This window comes from Atractosteus spatula, chromosome 13, assembly GCF_055471065.1.
Source record: "Atractosteus spatula isolate fAtrSpa1 chromosome 13, fAtrSpa1.hap1, whole genome shotgun sequence".
Lineage (NCBI taxonomy): Eukaryota > Metazoa > Chordata > Actinopteri > Semionotiformes > Lepisosteidae > Atractosteus > Atractosteus spatula.
Window position 1 is genome coordinate 31295311 of NC_142718.1, and position 21278 is coordinate 31316588.

The 21278-nt window shown below is 38.6% G+C and overlaps 1 protein-coding gene across 3 annotated transcripts in view; it reads left to right on the plus strand.

Moving 5' to 3' along the window:
- Nucleotides 1-21278, plus strand: part of LOC148822064 (activin receptor type-1-like) — a 36131-nt gene that overhangs the window by 5236 nt on the left and 9617 nt on the right. For 2 of the 3 annotated variants that reach the window (XM_088931241.1, XM_088931244.1), the window contains exons 2-5: nucleotides 14045-14118; nucleotides 15379-15642; nucleotides 17988-18205; nucleotides 20699-20798. In XM_088931241.1, the coding sequence (XP_088787367.1) occupies nucleotides 14067-14118; nucleotides 15379-15642; nucleotides 17988-18205; nucleotides 20699-20798 (634 nt within the window). In that variant the 5' untranslated portion in view covers nucleotides 14045-14066. Of the gene's footprint in view, nucleotides 1-2346; nucleotides 2428-14044; nucleotides 14119-15378; nucleotides 15643-17987; nucleotides 18206-20698; nucleotides 20799-21278 lie in introns of those variants that run through there. The other variant, XM_088931242.1, reaches the window with a different exon arrangement.

Below are 21278 nucleotides of genomic sequence, written 5' to 3' on the forward strand. Positions count from 1 at the left end.
AGAACTGGAAGACATTTTCAGCTTTATGGTACTAGTCTGTTTTTGTTCTGTGCTTGTAAACCAAAAGGGGGCATTTTTATTTAGGGGAAATCAATATTCTGACTTGTCATTTTTGCTACGATTTAAGTTAGCATGGAATATGTGGGTTGGGTACCCTTGAGTTTTGATCTCTTTGATTTCCCCCTTTATTCAAGCTAATCCATCCATCCATTTACTTTCTAACCCACTTTGTCTGATACGAGGTTATGGGGAACCTGGAACTTGTCCCGTCAAGCGACAACCGGATACTGGTCCATCACAGCGCAGACACGGATACAGACACATGCAGTCACACCAGGACCAATTTTCCCTGAAGCCAGTTTACCTACCAGTATGTCTTTGGACTGGGAGGAATCTGAAGCAGCTGGAGGAAACCCATGTGAATGGGGAGGACATTTAAACTCCTCGCAGATGGGATCCCAGGACTGGAATTGAACCCAGGACCCCAGTGCTTTAAATATCGCACAAAAACCAAAAAGTGCAGATTTCATGTAATAATATATTGTATCTTTATATGCAGGACGTGTGTTACACCAGACACATTAGCAACTCTATCTGAAATGAGGTATTATCAGCTGGTATAGTAATGGTCTAAGCACAACCTTATTTGTAGTCCCCTGCATGATGACTGGAACAAAATGAAATGTGTTGGTATGTAAAAGAATGTCGGGATGTGACCCTACTTTATGAAATATATTTGTCAGTCTTGTACCTCCCAGTATCTGAGTAAAAAGGTCAGCCTCCTCATGGGACAGTGGTCCACAGACACATGCAGGACACCCAAGAACAGAGCTACTGAAGGAGTGGGGTGTTTGTAATTATCTATTGTCCATACAGATCTTTGCATATAATAGTCCTGGCAAGTGCAAGTGTCACCACTGTAACATTAATATACCTGCTAAATCATCCCAGTAAGCTCACTTTGGACATCCTTGCTCATTTTGTTTGAAAACTGTTGGAAACTTAGTGCCTTAGCATAAGGCAAAGGGTCACCCTGTAAAGTATTGGCTGTAGTAGGGGGTCACTGCAGACAGGTGTTCCTTCAAGCTTGCGCATCTTATAAGCCTTAATGCTTTTGCATTTATGAAATCAAGAGATATTTACATTGTTTAAATCGGTGTGAGTGACTTTGAGCTGTTTAGAAAAAACGTGAAGAAATTGCATACTTTCACAAAAATACCAACTTCTTTCGTTGTAAAAGTCTATCTTGGCACCTGGATTCCAAGATATTGCAGCTGATAACTGCAGTTAATCTTTGGTTCAAAGTGTTCTGCAGCATGTGGGTTAATTGAGCAAGTAAACACCAATTCAGTACTTGTTAGAAGCTTCAGAGTCTTACAAAAGCATGGGATGTAGATGCCAAGGGTTGGTTATTTCTAGTGTAATCCTACAAATGAGGCCTGAAATATTCTCTAAACATCGTGATTCCTTTTGAAAACTGAATATTTAGACATTTTTGGAATAATTATCATTGCACCCCCCCCCCCCCCCCACCCCTTACCAACAAATTAATATTTGTATGTTTTTTGCTCAGTTTGATTTTCTCAATACATACTGAAGCAGACAGCTGAAGACGGCTCCACAGTCCAAATGTTTCTTTTTACTCTTTACCTACAGACATTGATTTGTTTTGGTTAGGATCTCTGGAAGACTAGGGCACATTTTCATGTGCCATTTCTGAAAGTTGTCAAATCAGTGAATCCCATAACCATTTTTCTCTGCTGCCTATTTGTAGCTTCTGTGAACAACAGAAGCCTGAGCCTACAAATACAACATGCTTACTCATCTGAAGGTATTTTTTTGTGAATGTTGCCTTAGCTTAGAAGTCTTAAACTGAAGGCTACACTTCATAATAGAATACAGGGTTTCACATACTTCAGAAAAGTTGGCATAGGCTGTTTTTTTCGGTTTGTATTAACACTTCAACTGTTCTGTTTCTCATGCCTGTGGGGGTCTATTTGCCACCACCTAAGAACAATATGAGTGCTGCAGAGTGGAAAGTGCTGACTGTTTCCTTTTTGCATATAAAAATATGTATTTAATATGATATCTAGCAGTTTTGCTGCATTTCCATTGTGCAGCTGCTCTCTATACTCCAGGACTCCAAAGTGCATAATTCATCCACGGAGGCCATTGCGTTCTAAAGGGGGGGGTGAAGGAAAGGAAAAATCCTCTTCTGACAGCACTCATTTCTCAGTGCACAGCAATTTGGCTGTCAGAAACAGCTGGCACTACAGGGCGGAACAATGGGAAAGCATAGGGAGAGGGAAGTGCTTACTCAAAGCACCCTAAGGGAGGATCGGGTTACAGACTGTCATTAACAACAGACTGCGCCATGTACTGAGACTGTGGGCTTCAAGTCTGAGCAGGAGTCTGTGGCTCAGACGGGTAGGTGTTTCACTTAAACTACGGGGGTGGGGTGCGTGGAGGGGGAGGGGGGAGTGCGTTCGTTCAGGAAGACTTGGCCGAGGGTCTGTTAAGGGAGCAATCTCTTTTAAGGATACATCAGTTCTGAAGCTCGTATTTAACGTGTGCGCTGATATGCAAACCGAGCTGGGAGTAAGTTGTTCTTTTAGTTTTCGGGGTGTGAATTAACTGTCCAGGGAATCATGCAGTTATTGACTAAAGGAGGGAAGATGGCAATTGGATCCCCTTTGCCGATTTCACTCTTTTGTTTTTTCTTGTCAGCATGTTATTTTTAGTCTAAATCCATGAGCCCTTAATAAGCACTAGCCTTGTTTAGCTGAAACATACCGTTGTGTAAGGAGTCTTGTGTTCTGAGTTTGGTGAACACATAGTCTTCATCGCTACTAGAAGTAAGTGATAGTTTTCATGTGCTAGAGTCTTACTTTTGTTTCTCTTCTACAGTATTGTTTTTGGTAGTTTCTCATATCGATTCCCATGATTCATAGTGTGATCTCAGTAAAAGACATACTTAAATGACACTGGAGTCAGCTGTCTGTGGAGGAACACAGATCTGCAGTACTTCCTGGCTCCACACACTCCCATTACCAGTGTCTGCACCAGAGACCGTCTTTAATACAATTTTCATGAGGTCTTTATCCGTCTTCTGTTTTATTGCTTTGTACTTCGGTTAAGAAGTTAAAGTAATTTTTTATGTAAGTGTTTTTGTGTATTTTTGTTGCTGTAGCAGATTTCACAATTTTATACCAAAGATGTCACATTAAAGTAACCTTTGCTTAGACTTACTGAAATATTGTGCTATTCTAGATCTGTTGCTTCTTATTCAGTCTGTGAAAGTGTGTGTGTGTGTGTGGGGGGTATATATGTGGGGTATATGCATTGTTCTTTTATCATGAGACAGAACATAGTGCAAATTATAAGGTATAAAAAATTCTAAATGTGGGGGCAGAAGTAATAATGGTGTGGGGTGAGTAAAGCATAAATTGGTTTTCAAATTTTTCAATTACTTGTGTAAGTCAAGGATGAAGACGCTGTTTTATTGGGGAGTGATCAATTGTTAAGGTCTAAAGTAGTCCGGCACATGGGAAAGGAAGGGCAGATGTTAATATCCGCGTCGCAGGCAGTGGATTTATCTGAATTTCAGGAAACCAAGTAGATAAAACCTCCAGGATAGGAAATACAACAGCAGAGTTTGGAACCAGTGAAAGAGTCTTTTGTGGAATTGGCTTAGATGTGGTATTGCACGTGAAAAGGGAGCTGTAGGTACAAGACTTTAAGATGTTTGACTTCAAAATTAAGGTCCAGAATTTGCTATATGAGCCTGTTGATCAAAGGCACACAGATAGAGGTTAAACATCTGAAACTGGATTCAGCTGAGCAGTTATTTTGATGGAGATGCTTTGGTGCTTCATAGCCAGGATTGTAGCCTAGAGTTCCTGGAGTCTGCTTTGAACTTCAAAAAGAAGCGCTTAGGAGCTTTTCAATTTTTGCCTGCCTAGGTTTGGTAAAGACACTTGCCTGAGGGCAGGCCAAGCTTTATGATGGGTGTTTGACTCCGAGTAGCGTTACTAGCTGACTGTGACTGGGATTTCCTGGTGGGAGCCTACAGTTGATTGAGCACGGCCGAGAGCAGAGTGCGTTTTGGTTGGCAGGACTCTTGGCTCTCAGGGTAACCAGACCCTGCAACCTCCACTCTGCATGTGGTGCTGTTGGCAAGGGATGTGTCTCTGTCAGTGCTGAACTTTCGGTACGTGTTGGTGTTACTAGACAAGTGGCTTGAAGTTGGGCTGGTCAGAGAAGTGTGTCTATACTTTCTCATACTCTCCTGAGGCTGCAGGATTTGTAGTTGAGAGCCGAGACATGTAAAGCAATTGGCTAATCCACAAATCGTGTGGACATTACAAAAAGTTGATATCTAAATTAAAGTGAGGGGATGTCAGTGATTAAAAATAGTTGGAAACTTCGGGTAGTGTATTGAGTGTAAAGGGAAACAACTTGGGCATGTTTATAGTAATGCAGTATAACAATTTTAGATATTTTGGTGTCATGGTCATTAATTGATCATGGTCATCTGTAATGTACTCAGGCGACTTTATTGCATAAACCCTAAATCATTACCTCTAATTCAAGGTTCTGTGTAGATCATCCAAACAGACTTCAGCAAGTGTTTTACAGATGTGCACAACAATGCACAGGTGAAGTGTAACAGACCAAGTGATGGGGAGGTCCAGGTGTGATGGTCTGGAGTGTCTAGTTGTTAAAGCACTCCAGTTGTGCTGTGTGCAATTTGCCACAGTCGGTGTTGGGACCTCATTTGCTGGCTTTCCTGCTGGCTTCTAATGACATGACCGCGTTAGGTGGACAGGTCATCTGTCCCCGTGCTGCTTGTGTGGTGGCAGCTTTTATGCGAGATAAAAACTCTCCTGTAGTCCTTTGAATGTCTTACTTGCACTACTCCAACCCCAATGGAAAATTTATGGGATGAGCTGAGACAACGTCTTGCTCACATGCATCTTAAAGTTACAGCTTGTCTAGATAAATTTCCTGCACCTCCAACACCATTATCAGTGGTTTTCATTTTGATGCTCAGTATGTAGTTCAGAGATATATATTAAGTTCCAAGTAATGGTTTGCTGTAACAATACAAAGCCAAGGCTGCTACCTTTACTGACATTTGTTGAATGAACAGAAAAATGTGGATAATTACTGGACATGTATTGGTACTCTGGTACCTGAAAGCCATTTTAATTAGAGATGGATTTCTTTTTCTTGCAAAGCTAGCTACATAAGGGTCAGTGTTAAAACTAATGTCATGAAGTGAATACTAACATAACCTTTTTCAGCTAGTGATCCATTTTGTCCAAGAAAGTTTGCTCATTCCATTTTGTGTAAACATTGCTTAAGGTTGTGAAAATGAAGTTTAATTTGGCAGAGCTGAGTACTTAAATGGTTCTTTAGCAACGAAAGTGGATGTGCCTTGGTGCTGGCAAGAGGGGTGGCTTAGAGTTTCAGTGTGATGTGTTTTTGAGATCAACAGACCAAATGCTACTTGGTGCTCTGCTTATTTTGGAGCGACATTACACCCTGGATTCTGCATAAAATGATGCTGTTCAATGCAACACTGTGAAGGATAAAAGGAAGGACTGGGCATTTCACATTGATAATTCCCGATCCTCTTACAAATCATTGCACCTTTACACAAAAGCTAAGTTCATGTTTGACGCTGAGTTAGCCTGCATTTGTAGCTTTAGGCAACTCGGATGCCATTCTTGTATGAGCAAAGGAACAGACAGACATTTCGTTCAAGCTATCTGCCTCCTACTGCACTGTAAGCTTTAAGTGTCTACAGCAGAGTTAGCACTGAATGGAGGACTGACCGACTGCAAGCTCACAGACACTTGTCAAACCATGATTGTGATCCAAGCAGTGGATAGCTTGGCCAACTTGAGTAATGAGTAAGCCAGTTATGTTCAGTTGGTGACATACAGTAAATAGCTCTGCATCATCTCACCAGTATCTGGACAAAAGGGCTTTTGGATTTTAGTGGGATTTTTTTTTTGCTATCTACATGAGATTTTGAATGACAAAAGGTAGGGATTTATGCATTAGGTTGGTTCTTAAAAGATAATTTATGGTCTGTTTTCACTTCGAGGCTTGGCCTTGATCCTTTTCACGAAAAAGAATGAATGCCTTTAAATGCAGTTTGCTATATTTTAACTTTGAAGTCTCCACAAGGTGTTAAAAATATAATTTATCATGAATTTGTTGAATTAGATTTAGAACAGTATATTAAATACTTTTGCTCACTGTTGGCAATTAAGTTAAGAAAAGGATTTCTTGCTGTCTCTCTCGTATTTCTTCATGTTTTAAACGCTTGTTTTGGGGGGGAAGGAAAAGAGGAATAAGAAGCCATTTTCCAGCCACGGTCAATAGGTGTCACATCAGTTGGTCCAGGCTGCCCCAGGTTGCTGGCTTTTAGCTGTGACTTGAACTGGATGGTAGAGGTTAAACATGTTGACCACCAAGTGTCAGGTATAAAAGCTAGCCTTAGTAATGGTTAGTTCAAGACGTTTACTGTAGTGCATTGAAGATCTGGTCTTGTACTTGATTAAATGAAGTTGGTATCAGTGGTATAACCATTTTTTTTACAACATAAACCCCAGGTATTATTTTGAATGTTTTTGCAGAAGAGGACCACATTATACCATAACTGCCTATATTGTAAGTAAGCAGAGAGCAGTGTTGCCAAACTATTTTTTAACTGGGGTCCAGCTCCCTAAGGCATTCCTTATTAGAAGACCGCTTCTGCTAAAAACAATGGAATTTAAAAAAAAAAACTTCATTTTCATCCTTTAGAGCTGTGCTTCTCTGGCTCTGTCTGTTAGGACATGGCAGGAAAATGAGCATTCATTGTTCCATGTGCTGGTCTCTGGGCTCGGGAGCTGAAAAACGGAGGATCCGGTACAACACCCCTCTGGTTTGGAACAGTAGGAATAAACAAAAGTGTTTATTTTTGTTTAAGAAGGAACAAAGATAAAACCTTTCAACAACATAGGGTTGAAAGGGTAAAAGCACAAAGTTGTACCTTCTTCCATGAGCAAAGTTTATATGTAGGTTGCTCTGAAGCATTTCAGATTTTTTTTAGCACTTCAGTCAATTGAATTATTTTGACTATCAAATATAAAAATGCGTGCCTTATTAAAATATGTAAAGTGTTATTTGAGTGGTCAAAATGCTTTTATTTCTAGATTTATAAATGATTAAAATTAATTATAAATCAATTATAAATGATTTACACTTTTTTCAAATATGCCTGAGGGTTGATTTGGCAGTTGCATTGAGCGATGTTCTTAAGAGCCTCTTTGTGTCTTTGTTACAGATGTGTCTTTTGATTCCTGTTACCGTTGTTGCATAGCTTTAATAGATTAAGGGATGTACTGTGTAGTTGTCCAAGGTCATGTACATTGAAAACCACTAAATATTTGAACATTATTGACATACAAAATATATTTTGACTCCTCTGTGGTTTTGATTAAAATGTGGAATAAAGATTTCATTTTTCTTCACATAAAAGATTTTATTTTTCCTGAGTATATTAGGAACTTTTGGAAGGGCTCCATTGGCTGCTTCCATTCAAAGTCCAAAACTCTGCCAAGCTTTTGATAGCATCATTTATTTCTCTGTTCCATGGGACCATTTGTCTTTTATTTTAGTCAAAGGCATTCTCCTTCAAGATGTGAAGTCATTTTGAGTGTTTGCCTATAGTAGTTTTGACATGCATTAGCTCTCAAATGTATGGCTTTTTATAAGCAAATGTACACTTTAATTTAAAAGTCCATGAAACAGTTTAAAGCTGGTGGCACTGCTATTGTGTAGAGGTCATAATGAAACGGCAATTGTGTATTCTTGTTGTTAGCTGTGACCTCAACAATATTGAATGGATGGATCCATAATAAACTATAATATGCTGTAAATTTGAAAAAACAATATCGGTTGAAACTCAGGCCTTCAAATTTAATTGCTTGATGCCACAACATGAAAGCACACTACAGCAGGTTTGTCTTCTGCTTCATTACATGAGGTTTGCAAGTTATATCCTCTTCAGTATATACTGAAGCAAAATACTACTTTCAATATAGTACTTCATGCAGCAGGTAAGAATATGTGGAATGATGTGCAAGTCTTGATTGTCTTGCAGTGTTAGACTGATTTAGGTTTTCAAAACATCATAAAATTCCCTCACATTGCAGATCACCTTTATTTTCCAGATCCTGTTTTTGTGGAGTCCTTACAAACAGTTCCCTTTTTATCAAATATTTCAAGATTCTGATGCTTAAGGACCTTTTTTTTCTTTGCCTAGAATTTTTCATTAAAGATAAAATTACTTAATTATCCCAAGCATGTCCCAATCAGAAAAAAGCTATCAATATTCACTGTGTGCACTATATGAAAAGGGAAGTTTAAGAAGTAAGTTTACTTTTGATTGCTTTCTTTACTATCTGTACCGTTTGGAACTCTGGGCTTTCTGGTGAAGTCTAGATAACATTAGTACCAGGGCACTGGCTGCTGTGTGCTCTATGGCAGCACGACTAAAAACAAAAACTTTTTTTTGTTTCTTTTCTTTCACCACACTTTAAGCTCTTTGGAAGGCAGATGAAATTTCCAGAGGCTAATGAGAATATTATGCTATTACTTTCAAACCCGCTTACTGGTTGTTAACTTTGCATAGCGTGCAGTAGACTGTTTTCCTGTCAGTTCTTGGTTTCCTAGGGGTTTGCTATACAGTCAGCATGAATAAGTTCTGTGCATTGTGTATGCTTTTATAGACTCATTGTGGCTATGTCTTTGTTTGAAACCTATATACGCTTATCTACCAGAGAACTTTTTTTGTGAGAGGAGGACATTTGGCCCATTTTAGCATCTAGTCAAATTTGCAGAAGTTGTATCCTTCTGGGTTTGCCCAAGCTGGCCTACCTTACTTAAAAAAAAAAAGTTGTCTGATCACCAGATTTAAATTCTTTATACATGCATCTTATTTCCAGTCTTTGTAAATTTAAAGTGTAGTAATAAAGGAGGGAAATAACTTTGTTTCCCTGTGTCTGAATGCAAAATGAGTGTCTGAGTACAAAAATGACTCGGGGCAAGTTGGTCTGAATTGTGAATGGGTAGAAAGAAGGTGCCACTCTTGCATTTGCTTTGCCGGAATTGTTGCATCTCTGTGCCACATGAGCTCATGGACAAGCGTCAGGTGTGCTCAGGCAGAGATCACACCTAATGTCTCTGCCCCCTGGAGTCTGACACCTCCAGCTTTTTTGCCAGACATTTCCTGTTTAACAGTATTTGTAAAAAGTAAATTGAAACACTGATTAGTTTTTTTCAGAGCTTGTGTGTGTACCACTACAACGGATTCACCTTAATTGTGGGAATTCATTTTAAGGAAGAGAGGACAATTAAATGATAGGCAAGTCACTTTTCCCTAAACTCCGTAAATAGGCAGTCACTATTTTTTACTTCTAAAAGAGTGAAGGGTTTGTGTCTTTTAAAGATGCATTGTATATATTTTAGTTTATAATTGATAATTATAATAATAATTGCTTACACTTATAGCGCTTTTCTGGGCACTCCACTCAAAGCGCTTTACAGGTAATGGGGACTCCCCTCCACCACCACTAATGTGCAGCATCCATCAGTTTCCATGTAGTTTTTGATATCGCTTCTTGGATTGTAAACTAGACATGCCTAAATCAGTTTGTCTGCTCATGTTTGTGGTGTACTGATAAAGCTGCAAATACCAGGACAATAGAAGGGCTGTTTTGCATGTAATCCTTCAGCAGAAGCAAAGCTGTGGGAGTTGACTGTAGAGCTCTGTGATAAAAGGGTGGGACCTCCTGTTAGTAGATCAGCAAGATCTACCTCCATATCAGTTAAAAAAACAGTCCACTCAAACATACTATAAAGAACTACTTCTGATGCCTTTTTAAGTCAAACAAAAGAAGCTCGGCCCCAAACAGAACCTGTGAATAACATCTTTTTGTGATTGGTTGTACATAGGCCTCATAATTTTAATGTAAATGGCCTTTGTTGTTTTTAAGATGAGAGGCTTGCACTAGCTGGATGTGAAAAGACTGGGACTTTGAGGCTGAGGCAGACTCACACGTTGATGTATAATGAGGACTAAGGTGTTTGTCAATGAATGACTCAAGTGCAGAAACAATTTAAATAATAATGGACAACCATGCAAAGCTGCTGCCCCGAACTCTCACAGGTCAGATTCCTGGGACTTCAACATCTTTTTCTTTCTACTGAGGCCTGCGGAGTGGAATTCAGATCTCAAAGACGCCACCCTATAGTGCTTTACAGCAGCCTCACCTTCAGACATCCAAGTCTTCTGCTGAGGTACTCTGTGAGAGGGCACAAAGCTGAGAGAGAGATCCTTCTTTGATGTTTTTCTTTTTTCCTTGTTGTGTGTTTTTTTTTGTGTGTAATTCGTTAATAGAAGATGCAGCACAAAATCCTGAGTGAAAATGGCAACCAAAAGGAACTGCCTGACCTCCCTTTCAGAAAGTCCTGGCAGAGGTTCAGCTCTCTAAGCACGAAATGTTGGCGGGTGCCAGATAATATAATATGTGGGAAGAGATCTGCAGAGGAGTACTTGCAGTCCTCTGAAACCTCACCCTAGTGCTCTGCATGTTTTTCAGATATATTTGGCTGCTTTATTTGTTTTTTTGCATCGACTGAATTCTGGGGCATTTAACGAACTTCAAATGTTGATCCTCAGCTCTGCTGTTGCATCAGTGTGTGTTCTCCTTGGAAGTACATTCTGGGAGAAAATGGTTCTCACTTTTACTTAATATGAAATGCAAAATTGTTTTTTTAACATTATTAGATACCGGTGATAAAATCCAAGCTTGCTTTGTCTGAGTGGTTGAATGTATCTTAATGAATTGGAATGCTCAAGCACAGGGAATACAAGTGAACATATTTACAGGCATCAAAATAGTTTTAGCTCAACAGTACTGTAACTGTGGAAATGATGGGTTTAATCAGTCTCTTGTTGTGTCTACACAAATAGAGAACCTCAACAGGGATAAGTAATTGTTACTTCACTGTTAATTGTTAGGATTTCCCCTTTTCTACTGAAACTCAGAACAGTGCTAAATCAACCTGGTGTTTTCTTAGGTTGATGTAATTATACCGTCTAAACTAATTACTCTGAAAATGCAACTGTTTAGTGCCTTGTTTGTACTAAATAGGTTTTTAATCTAACATATTTAGGTTATGAACATTATGCCAGGTTCAAACAGTAGTAGAAATCGCAAATAAGTGAAAAATCAATTGCTGCAGAATTAATGTAATTTGCATATGAATGGTTTTAATTGAAATGAATAATTTTTAATTTTAGTTGAAGAATGGACACCATTTCGGGTTTGGGTCAGAGTGAAGTTGAACAGTTGCAATATTTTTTCAATCACACCTCTATAGGATATGTAACTTGTCATTTTATTTTTGTTCATATAAAGTCAAGATTGGCAGCCATGGACAGCTATTTTGCCCTTATTAGGGCTCGTCACAGTTGGCTGTGTCATGCTGAGACAGACTTCACTTGTAGCATTCTGAAGAGGAAACTAATTTTTGTACTCAATTTTATATCTTGTTCATAGCTAAGTAAATGTTGATGGTGTTTTGCAGGTTGGTTGGTTTCTTGTTTAACATGGAATAGATTATTGTGATCTACTGTTGTACTTCTCTTTCAGTTTTGTGCTTTTGTGCAATCCGTAATTTTAGTTTGGTTTTACATTGTACCCACACAATTGTTCCTTGTTACTCACTCTTGATCTACATTTTCTATATCCCAAGCCTTCCTGGATAAAGGTATCTACTAAGCAAACAAATAGTGATAGAAGTGCCTTTCTGCACTGCCTACTTACGTAAAACTTAGTTCAATGTGAGTCAGTTCCCTTCCTTAATTAAAGGGATTGGTTTACAAGAAACAATATTTGTGGTTAAACTGTGTGAATATACTTGCAGATGTGCAATTGTGAGTTTTTCCTGTGTGGGAAGTATTAAATTCTCCCAAATGGGTTTAACAGTGTGGATACAATAAACCCTGATCTAAACCCCAAAACATAAGAACTATTCGGTGGCTGCTATTGCAGTCTGCAATGGGGGGAGGGGGGGTACTTAACTGAAAAATTCAGCATTTGAGGAGTTTACAATTTCACAAGTTGACATGGAATGATTATACATGTATGCGTAAAAACATGTATTTTAAACTGTACGTAATAAATCAGTGATGCAGGTGTTTCATTTTTTTAGTCATGTAGAGCATTGGAGAAAACACAGCTAATCGTCTTTTGTATTTTGTTAAACACGAGAATTTCTGGATTTTTTTTACTTTGGGGAGCTCTATTAAAGCAAAAGAAATCGGTATTAGAAAGACCATCTGTTCAGGTGATTGAGGCAACCAAAAAAGATTGAAAACTGTGGTGAAACTTGTACTTAGCTGAACTGGGTCACTGTTAGGTTATTGCATGCCTGTGGATGACACGCCTTTTAATGGCCCCAGGCCTACGATTATCTCACAATAACCAACCCCCTGTTTTCAACTCTAATTAAAAAAACAGCATGTGGTCAGTATGTGACCAACTATTACTGATGTTTGCTGGATACTACCAACTGTAAGTAATAATTTGTTTCAAAGCAGACGCAGAGACTCAACAACTACTAAGGTTTCGATTAGTGCTACATCTTGTTGTTACTGGTCATTTTCAGCCGTCTTGTTTAGGTAGGTTAATGAGAGCATTGAACAATATTGGTGTAATAAAAGCAGAAATTTGAGAATGAAAGTTTGATAATGCTGCCAGAAAAATAACTGTTAGGATTGGTTGGAGACTTTGGATGCCACACACGTGATGATCCAGAATTAATAATGAAGACAAAATTGTAAACATTGATTGAAATTATATTCGGATCTCTAAGCTTAATGTTTTTTTTTCTTAAGACCCAAAGATGTTTTGTGACAGGAATTCATAATATAAGCATGCAGGGTTTAATCTAGAAAGATTTGTGTATGCATATACATTTTCTGCATTTTGGACTGGTTTTCTCATGTTGCTAACCTGTTTCTGTGAATTTTGCTTTTCTGGTGGGTGCTATCCTTAGTACTTCTTTTACTTTATTTCTGGGCTTTGCATACCTTCGTCCTGCTGGGCTTCTCCTCCTCCTCCTCCTGCGTCTGTCTGTTCTCCTTCCTGCCGGCCCTGCTGTCTCTCTCAAACACTCCAGCAGCCAATGGGATAATACTAGTTTTCCTGCTGCTTGCTACTCAACTCCAGGTTGCCAAGACAACAGAAGTCATAAGGCCCACGTTACCTTAACATGTCAATTTAAAATGCTTAGTCTTTTAGAAGTAAAAAGTAACATTTTCCTTTTGTGTGAGATTCCAATACATCAGGGAACTTTGTTTATTTTAGAACACTAAAATAATTCTAATACCATTCATTAGGATTTTTGATTTATTCAGAATATAAATTATGTAGAAATACCATCCTGAAACGTGTGCAAGACAAATTATTTTACCATAAGGAACCCGAGCAGAAAAGAATAGTACCATGTGTTCAATAGCAATGTCATGCTATTTCTTTCACTTCTTTTGAGAACGTAATAACAAAAACGTCAGTTGCCTAAACACAATGTGGATTTAACGAAGAATTGTTTGTGTCAAAGTTCCAACTTATTTCTGGAAGCAAACTGTTATAGAATTCTTCTATTACATATTGAGTTCAGGAGAATTTTGGGTTAATTGATATTTCAACATTTCAACCTCTTCATTAAACGACCCAATTACTTTACAGTTGTTGAATCACTGGAAAGAAAAATGGCTCTGAAAAAAATTATTTTTGTACTGACCAAAATTTTGATTTAAGATTTTAAATTTTATTAGACTTTTATAGTGTTCTGTACACCTATGCTAACATCTTGTGTTCATCAAAATGAGTTTCTGAAGTGATATCTATTAGTATGAGGACACATGCACTGTTATTGCGCTTTTACCAATGTCACCCTTTGGCCTTTATTTCAGTTCTCCAGTGTTAGATGGTGTCATGATTCTTCTGGTCCTACTGATGCTGGTCTTGCCCTCTTCCAGCATGGAAGGTAGGTTTTAATTTTTATATTATCCTAGAAACTAGAGAAAGATTATTAAAAAAACGCTAATGGTAGTTTGAGAACATTTTAATCTTTGGATGTCATTTGCTTTGCTTGAAAATGCGGTATTGATCAATTTCTGTTCTTTCAAAATAGAAGTAGGAATATTGGTGCAAGTCATTCTTTTGCAAAATACATTTTTGTCTTGTAGTAACAACCCACCCCCAGTATTTTCATTTCAGAAAAACAAATAGGATTTTAGTCTTGATTTGTAAATTGGTTCAGTGGGAACCTTTTTTAAAAAAAAGAGCTCATTAAACCTGCTTTCTTAATCGGTAATGTGAATTCCCTCCATAAGGTTTTGCTTAACTTAAGACATTAAGTGGGGTATTGGTATTTTTTTTTCCCCAATGACAATGTTCGTTATTTTTAATTTAACAAAAGGCTTTATCATTTTATAATGATGAAAACTATTGTAAAATACAGTATCAGCTTGGTTAAGTTGTGCCTATTTTTTTCTTTTCCTTTTACTAAAATCCTATATTTGTTTTGAGAGACTCAAACATCTATTGCTGGGAGTTTGACTTGGTGCCATCTTGATGTTGGGTGCATACTTTCAAGCTTTCTCACTGCATCTGTGACAACTGCTGAGGCTCTGTTAAATTACTCAGCTTGTCCAGCGTTACTAAGCATTTATGGCGCTCTTCATCACACCTTGTTTACTGCACATATTTGAAGGAAAAATCCTTCTCAACAGCCATGGTCTATGATATCTGGTTTGGGTTTCAGAAAGCAGACCATCCGAATCTTGTTCCTTTTTTTTATTTAAAAGCAGCCTGTCTTTTTCTTATGTGGTTGATGCTAAAAGTTTAGTACCTGAATATCTGTAAAATGTCGGAAAACATGGAGGCTTTCTTTTCAAGTGTCTTTAAAACTGTGGGATGCAGGGTTTTTGAAAATGTAGCTTTTGTTCTGTTAACTTTAATGAACTTTTTTGGCATCACAAAACAGTGTGCTGATTGAGTGGGTCATAAGGATTTACTTTTGGTGTCTTTATTATGCTTGGAAACCTGTAATAGTGCAAAGCAATGTATTTGTATCATCAGGCTTTGATTTTAAAAGTTGATATCCTACAATCTTAATCATAGTCCATATGCCGACATTCGTAGAACAAGGTATTATGTGCACTAGGGGCTTTGCAGCCCAATGAGATCCTGCAAGCTCAAAACTTGACCCCTCATCAGGTTTCCCTGGCTGTTTTTTCTACAGATGAAGAAGGGAAGCAGAGCACCAAGCTCTACGAGTGCGTCTGTGAGGGCATGTCCTGTGGGAACGGAGAGCGCTGTCGCGGGCAGCAGTGTTTCTCTTCCCTCACTATAAATGATGGGACTTCGGTTTATCAGAAGGGCTGCTTCCAAGTGTACGAGCAGGGGAAGATGACCTGCAAAACCCCTCCATCCTCAGATCAAGCTGTGGATTGCTGCCAGGGGGATCTGTGTAACTTGAACATCACTGTGGAGTTGCCAGTGAAAGGTAAAACAGCGGCTCAATGACCTAATGACCTAATCCCGTGTCCAAGGATACATTTATTGTTCCAAGGACACTTTTTGCTTGCCTTACCACAAAGGTTTTGGGGAAAGTGTCTCAAGTTATTAAAAAAGAGGTCAAGGGCTCAGCAAAGATGATTTGCATATGAATAACTTTTGGATTTCTGAAAAAAATCCAGAGAACTTAATTTTTTTTTAGGTTGACACCTTTTTGGTTAAAGTGAATTTTTAAATATGTATATTATATCCTAAAGCGCCATTCAGGCTTGCTATCAATATTTGCCTTTAAAAGTCTGTTCCCTCTCAACCTGGTTTTCTACTCAATAAATGGCTTACCTTAATCTTTCTAATAATAAGCTCATCAAGGTCCTGGGACAGACATGAGTATTTTGTCATAGTCTGCCTTCTTGGACTTGTGGACAGAAGTGAAACCTTTGCCAGAGAGGGCCCTCAGCTAAGAGTGGCCAGTACACGGAGTAACCTACTTTCCTTGCTGTACTTTGAGTCTGTTTGGCTCTTGCCTTATCCCATTTTTACTTTCACTGTAAATACTACATCCTTTGCTGTGTTGGTATGACAGGAAAACAAATTTTGGCAATAAAGGGCCATAGGTCTGAAAGTCTCCTGGGTTCCACATGAGGTTTGATCAAAAACATGTTTCTTTGGAGGAAACTTCTAACTTTGGTGTGTGATGGAGTAGCTGTCTAGCTTTCAGAGTTGAAACTAAATTAAAATTTGATGTTTCCTCAGCAGGAGAATGAAAGGTAATGTTCTCTCAAGTATAAAATAAATAAATCATGGTTTGTTTTCCCCCTTAAGAATGTAAAAGAACAGCCATACAAAACCAAAGTGTATATTTCTACTGAAAATAGAAATGTGTGAAGAGTATTTAACAGATAAAAGTTTATTAGAGTTATTAAGGTCCAAACATTATTCAGAGTTTGGGATTGGTGGTTCAGAATAATTGCTAAGTCAAAATGTTTTTTTTGTTCATTTGCAACTCCTTCCACCTCTGCTTAATATTTTCAACAGTCTCTACCTCCAAGAACAACAAAAACAGAACTATTTTGAAATGCTTTCTTATAATTTAAAAAATGTGGAAATGGCAATAAAGTAGATTTATTCAGGATATATTTGTATGCTCAGAATGAACAGATTTGAGCATGAGGGTGGAAGAGTCAGTGATGAATCCCATTGTTTGGTTGTTAGTGGTGAGATCATTCAAGGAGAGGAATGAGGGGCCTTGTATAGAGAGTTTCTGTGATCAGATGTTTTCCTGGACAGGTGTTTGTACTGTTGTGTGCTTGTGTATCGTACTGAAAGCTAGGTCCTGAAGAGGTATAGTATACCCAATGCTATTGTAAAGGATTGATATCCAAATGAAATGGGTTTTTTCTTGACTCTTGATACTGGGTGTCGACCAGTGATCCTGTAGGGCCAACGGGGGGGGGCTACAAGTTCAGTTCTACCTCCGTTTGTCTTCCAGCTCCTGTATAGATTTCCCATTTTGTTCGTTTTAAATTTAGTTTTTTTTTCATTTCATGTTCACAGAAACTATACAACAAGGGCATCTAACCATAATACAACGTAAAATGTAGCTCTAAAAATCCTGTCAAGGTAAATGCACTTATGCAATCAAACAAAAGACCCTAATAATTTATAAAAAATCAGTTTATTTTATTGATTTATAGTACGGATTTTGGTGTGTATTAGTGATAGTGACATGACATTTGAGCCTTCGTAATCAAGGTTTAAGGATAATGTATTTCTTGGACTTGGGTTTTGCTGGACATATACACAGGGCACTTAATGGCCAGTGTTTAGGAGATGAATGTTTATTATGTCTTTTGATTGCACTGATTTTTTTTCTGGTAAAAAGAATTAGTCTGATTTTAATAAATTCCAATCCAAACCTGAACCTTTTTATTTGTAGGTAGGGCTGGGTGTGAGAATTGCTGTCCCTGTGGGAGACATGTAGGAGTATGAGTTGTTTGAGTAAAGGCAACAGGAGGGCAAACAATCGGTAAACTCACATCTGAAAATCCCATCAGGTCTCAGTAAAGCAGTGGGAGGTTGTGGAGTCGAAACGGTTTTTAAAGATAACCAATTATCACTTCTAGCGCTTGTAATCAAGTGGGACTTTGTTACTCAGTATGGTATGTTAGCTGATTTATTTTGCAGTGCGTTACAATACCTTTAAGATCTTAAGTGTTTTAGATTAGTCTTTTATTAGTCTTTTGTTTTATTTTATCCTCTCAACTCCATCAGTAGATGCAATAAATTCCACTGTAGACATATTTTGATTAGACGAACCTTTCTTTTTGTCTGAAGGAAAGTCTCGATATGGGAAAGGTCTGAGTTACAGCGTGCCAACTCTCGCTATTGTGATCGTGGCTCCGATCATCGTTCTCATCATCCTGTCTGCCATGGCGGTCTTTGTCTTCAGGAAGATTCACCAGAACCAGGTGGACAGGCTAAACGCTCGAGATGCGGAATATGGTACAATAGATGGGTTGATAGCCTCAAATGTTGGGGAAAGCACTCTGGCGGTAAGTGAACTTTCTCTTTCTGTTAATAGGCCTCTGTTTGAAAATTCCCTGTTTATGGCATAAAAAACTGCATATTTTCTAATGAAAGACCTTCTTTTTACTTTATACCATCCCCTGCATGTATCAGTTTATTTTCTAGCCATTTTCACCCAGTATAAAGAACTAAATCCAGAATTGGTCATTCCAAAAATGTATTTATAGTAGTGTCATGGGTAACTGTCATGGCAGTAAAACTGGATTTTTAGATAAAACGCAAAACTTTCACCACTGCAATGCTGCCGAGATGGTGAGGTGACCTGATTTACAGTGGTGTGAAAAAGTGTTTGCCCCTTCCTGATTTCTTATTTTTTTGCATGTTTGTCACACTGAAATGTTTCAGATCATCAAACAAATTGAAATATTAGACAAAGATAACACAAGTAAACACAAAATACAGTTTTTAAATGAAGGTTTTTATTATTAAGGGAAAAAAAATCCAAACCTACATGGCCCTGTGTGAAAAAGTGATTGCCCCCTAAACCTAATAACTGGTTGGGCCACCCTTAGCAGCAACAACTGCAATCAAGCATTTGCGATAAACTGGCAATGAGTCTTTTACAGCGCTGTGGAGGAATTTTGGCCCACTCATCTTTGCAGAATTGTTGTAATTCAGCCACATTGGAGGGTTTTCGAGCCTTAACCGCTTTTTTAAGGTCATGCCACAACATCTCAATCGGATTCAGGTCAGGACTTTGACTAGGCCACTCCAAAGTCTTCATTTTGTTTTTCTTAAGCTATTCAGAGGTGGACTTGCTGGTGTGCTTTGGATCATTGTCCTGCTGCAGAACCCAAGTACGCTTCAGCTTGAGGTCACGAACAGATGGCCGGACATTCTCCTTCAGGATTTTTTGGTAGACAGCAGAATTCATGGTTCCATTTACCACAGCAAGTCTTCCAGGTCCTGAAGCAGCAAAACGGCCCCAGACCATCACACTACCACCACCATATTTTACTGTTGGTATGATGTTCCTTTTCTGAAATGCTGTGTTACTTTTACGCCAGATGTAATGGGACACACACCTTCCAAAAAGTTCAACTTTTGTCTCGTCAGTCCACAGAGTATTTTCCCAAAAGTCTTGGGGATCATCAAGATGTTTTCTGGCAAAACTGAGACGAGCCTTTATGTTCTTTTTGCTCAGCAGTGGTTTTCATCTTGGAACTCTGCCATGCAGGCCATTTTTGCCCAGTCTCTTTCTTATGGTGGAGTCATGAACACTGACCTTAACTGAGGCAAGTGAAGCCTTCAGTTCTTTGGATGTTGTTGTGGGTTTTTTTGTGACCTCTTGGATGACTCGTCGCTGCGCTCTTGGGGCCGGCCACTCCTGGAAGGGTTCACCACTGTTCCATGTTCTCGCCATTTGTGGATAATGGCTCTCACTGTGGTTCGCTGGAGTCCCAAAGCTTTAGAAATGGCTTTATAACCTTTTCCAGACTGATAAATCTCAATTACTCTGTTTCTCATTTGTTCCTGAATTTCTTTGGATCGCAGCATGATGTCTAGCTTTTGAGGATCTTTTGGTCTACTTCACTTTGTCAGGCAGGTCCTATTTAAGTGATTTCTTGATTGAGAACAGGTGTGGCAGTAATCAGGCCTCTCTGGGTGTGGCTAGAGAAATTGAACTCAGCTTTCCAAAGATGTGATAAACCACAGTTGATTTATGTTTTAACAGGGGGGGCAATCACTTTTTCACACAGGGCCATGTAAGTTTGGATTTTTTTTTCCCTTAATAATAAAAACCTTCATTTAAAAACTGCATTTTGTGTTTACTTGTGTTAGCTTTGTCTAATATTTCAATTTGTTTGATGATCTGAAACATTTCAGTGTGACAAACATGCAAAAAAATAAGAAATCAGGAAGGGGGCAAACACTTTTTCACACCACTGTAACTTCGCTGTTTTGCACCTCCAGGCGGAGATCGGCTTGCGATTATCTAAAACCAAGGAATTTTTTAATAGTAACAGGAACTACCTTTTAAGGCTTTTATGGATTCTAAGGTTCCTCTTGTTGATCTAGATCGGTCTCATATGGCAAACAAATGTTTATCTTGAGTGTTTATCTTTGAAATGTACTTAAGTTTGTTTCCTAGTGGGGGAAAAATGGTTTTAGTAGCTAATTAGTGCCCTCTAGTGTTTGTATTTGTAACTGGCGAAGTGAACTCTGCTCGTGCTGGTGGAATCCACAAATTGAAACGGCATAAATGACATTAAATATTCACACTATTATGTTGTGTGTCAGCCTTTATGATGGTTTAGAACATTTGGAAAACAAAAAAGGTATAAGTCTGAATCGATGTATTCTATGTATTTACCATAAATTGTAAACATGTGAGGAACATGTACAAATCCACATTGGACATGAATGACATGTGAAATCACATTGTGATGTCTGTTTCATTAATTTAACCTGAGACAAATAGAGCTATAATTTCTTTCATTGTTCCTGTTTCCATACAGGATTTGTTGGATCATTCCTGCACATCCGGAAGTGGGTCTGGCCTGCCCTTTCTTGTACAAAGGACAGTCGCTCGGCAGATTACTCTTAACGAGTGTGTAGGTTAGTACACAGCTTATATTAAAGTGCTACGGGGGGGGAGTTATGAAACTCTTTGAACTGTTAAAACAACTGTAAAGCGCTTTGAGTGGAGTGTCCAGAGTATTGTAGAAAGTGCGCTATGAAGCAGTGAGATGTTATGCGCAGCGAGAGGGACCTCCAGGAGTGTGTTCTGTCAGTGGCAGTGCCCACGGCGGAGCTCCACTGGCAAAGTATGGCCAAGCTCTGTGCTCATTGCAAAGCGGAAGGGCTCTGCAGATACACGAAGCTGAGTAGAGCAGTGAACTTGTATGCTGACATGTTAAATGGGAGATGTGCTCCTCATGGCTCATGTGAAGGAGCACCAGATGCAATTATGCATTGACATGCATGGATTTCTTAAAACTACATAATAAATGGATGTTCATAAGCATCCCTATCCTTTTCTTGGGGTACTGTTTGAGCTTTATATCCTTTGTTCAAAAAAATTGTTTGCATGAAGAT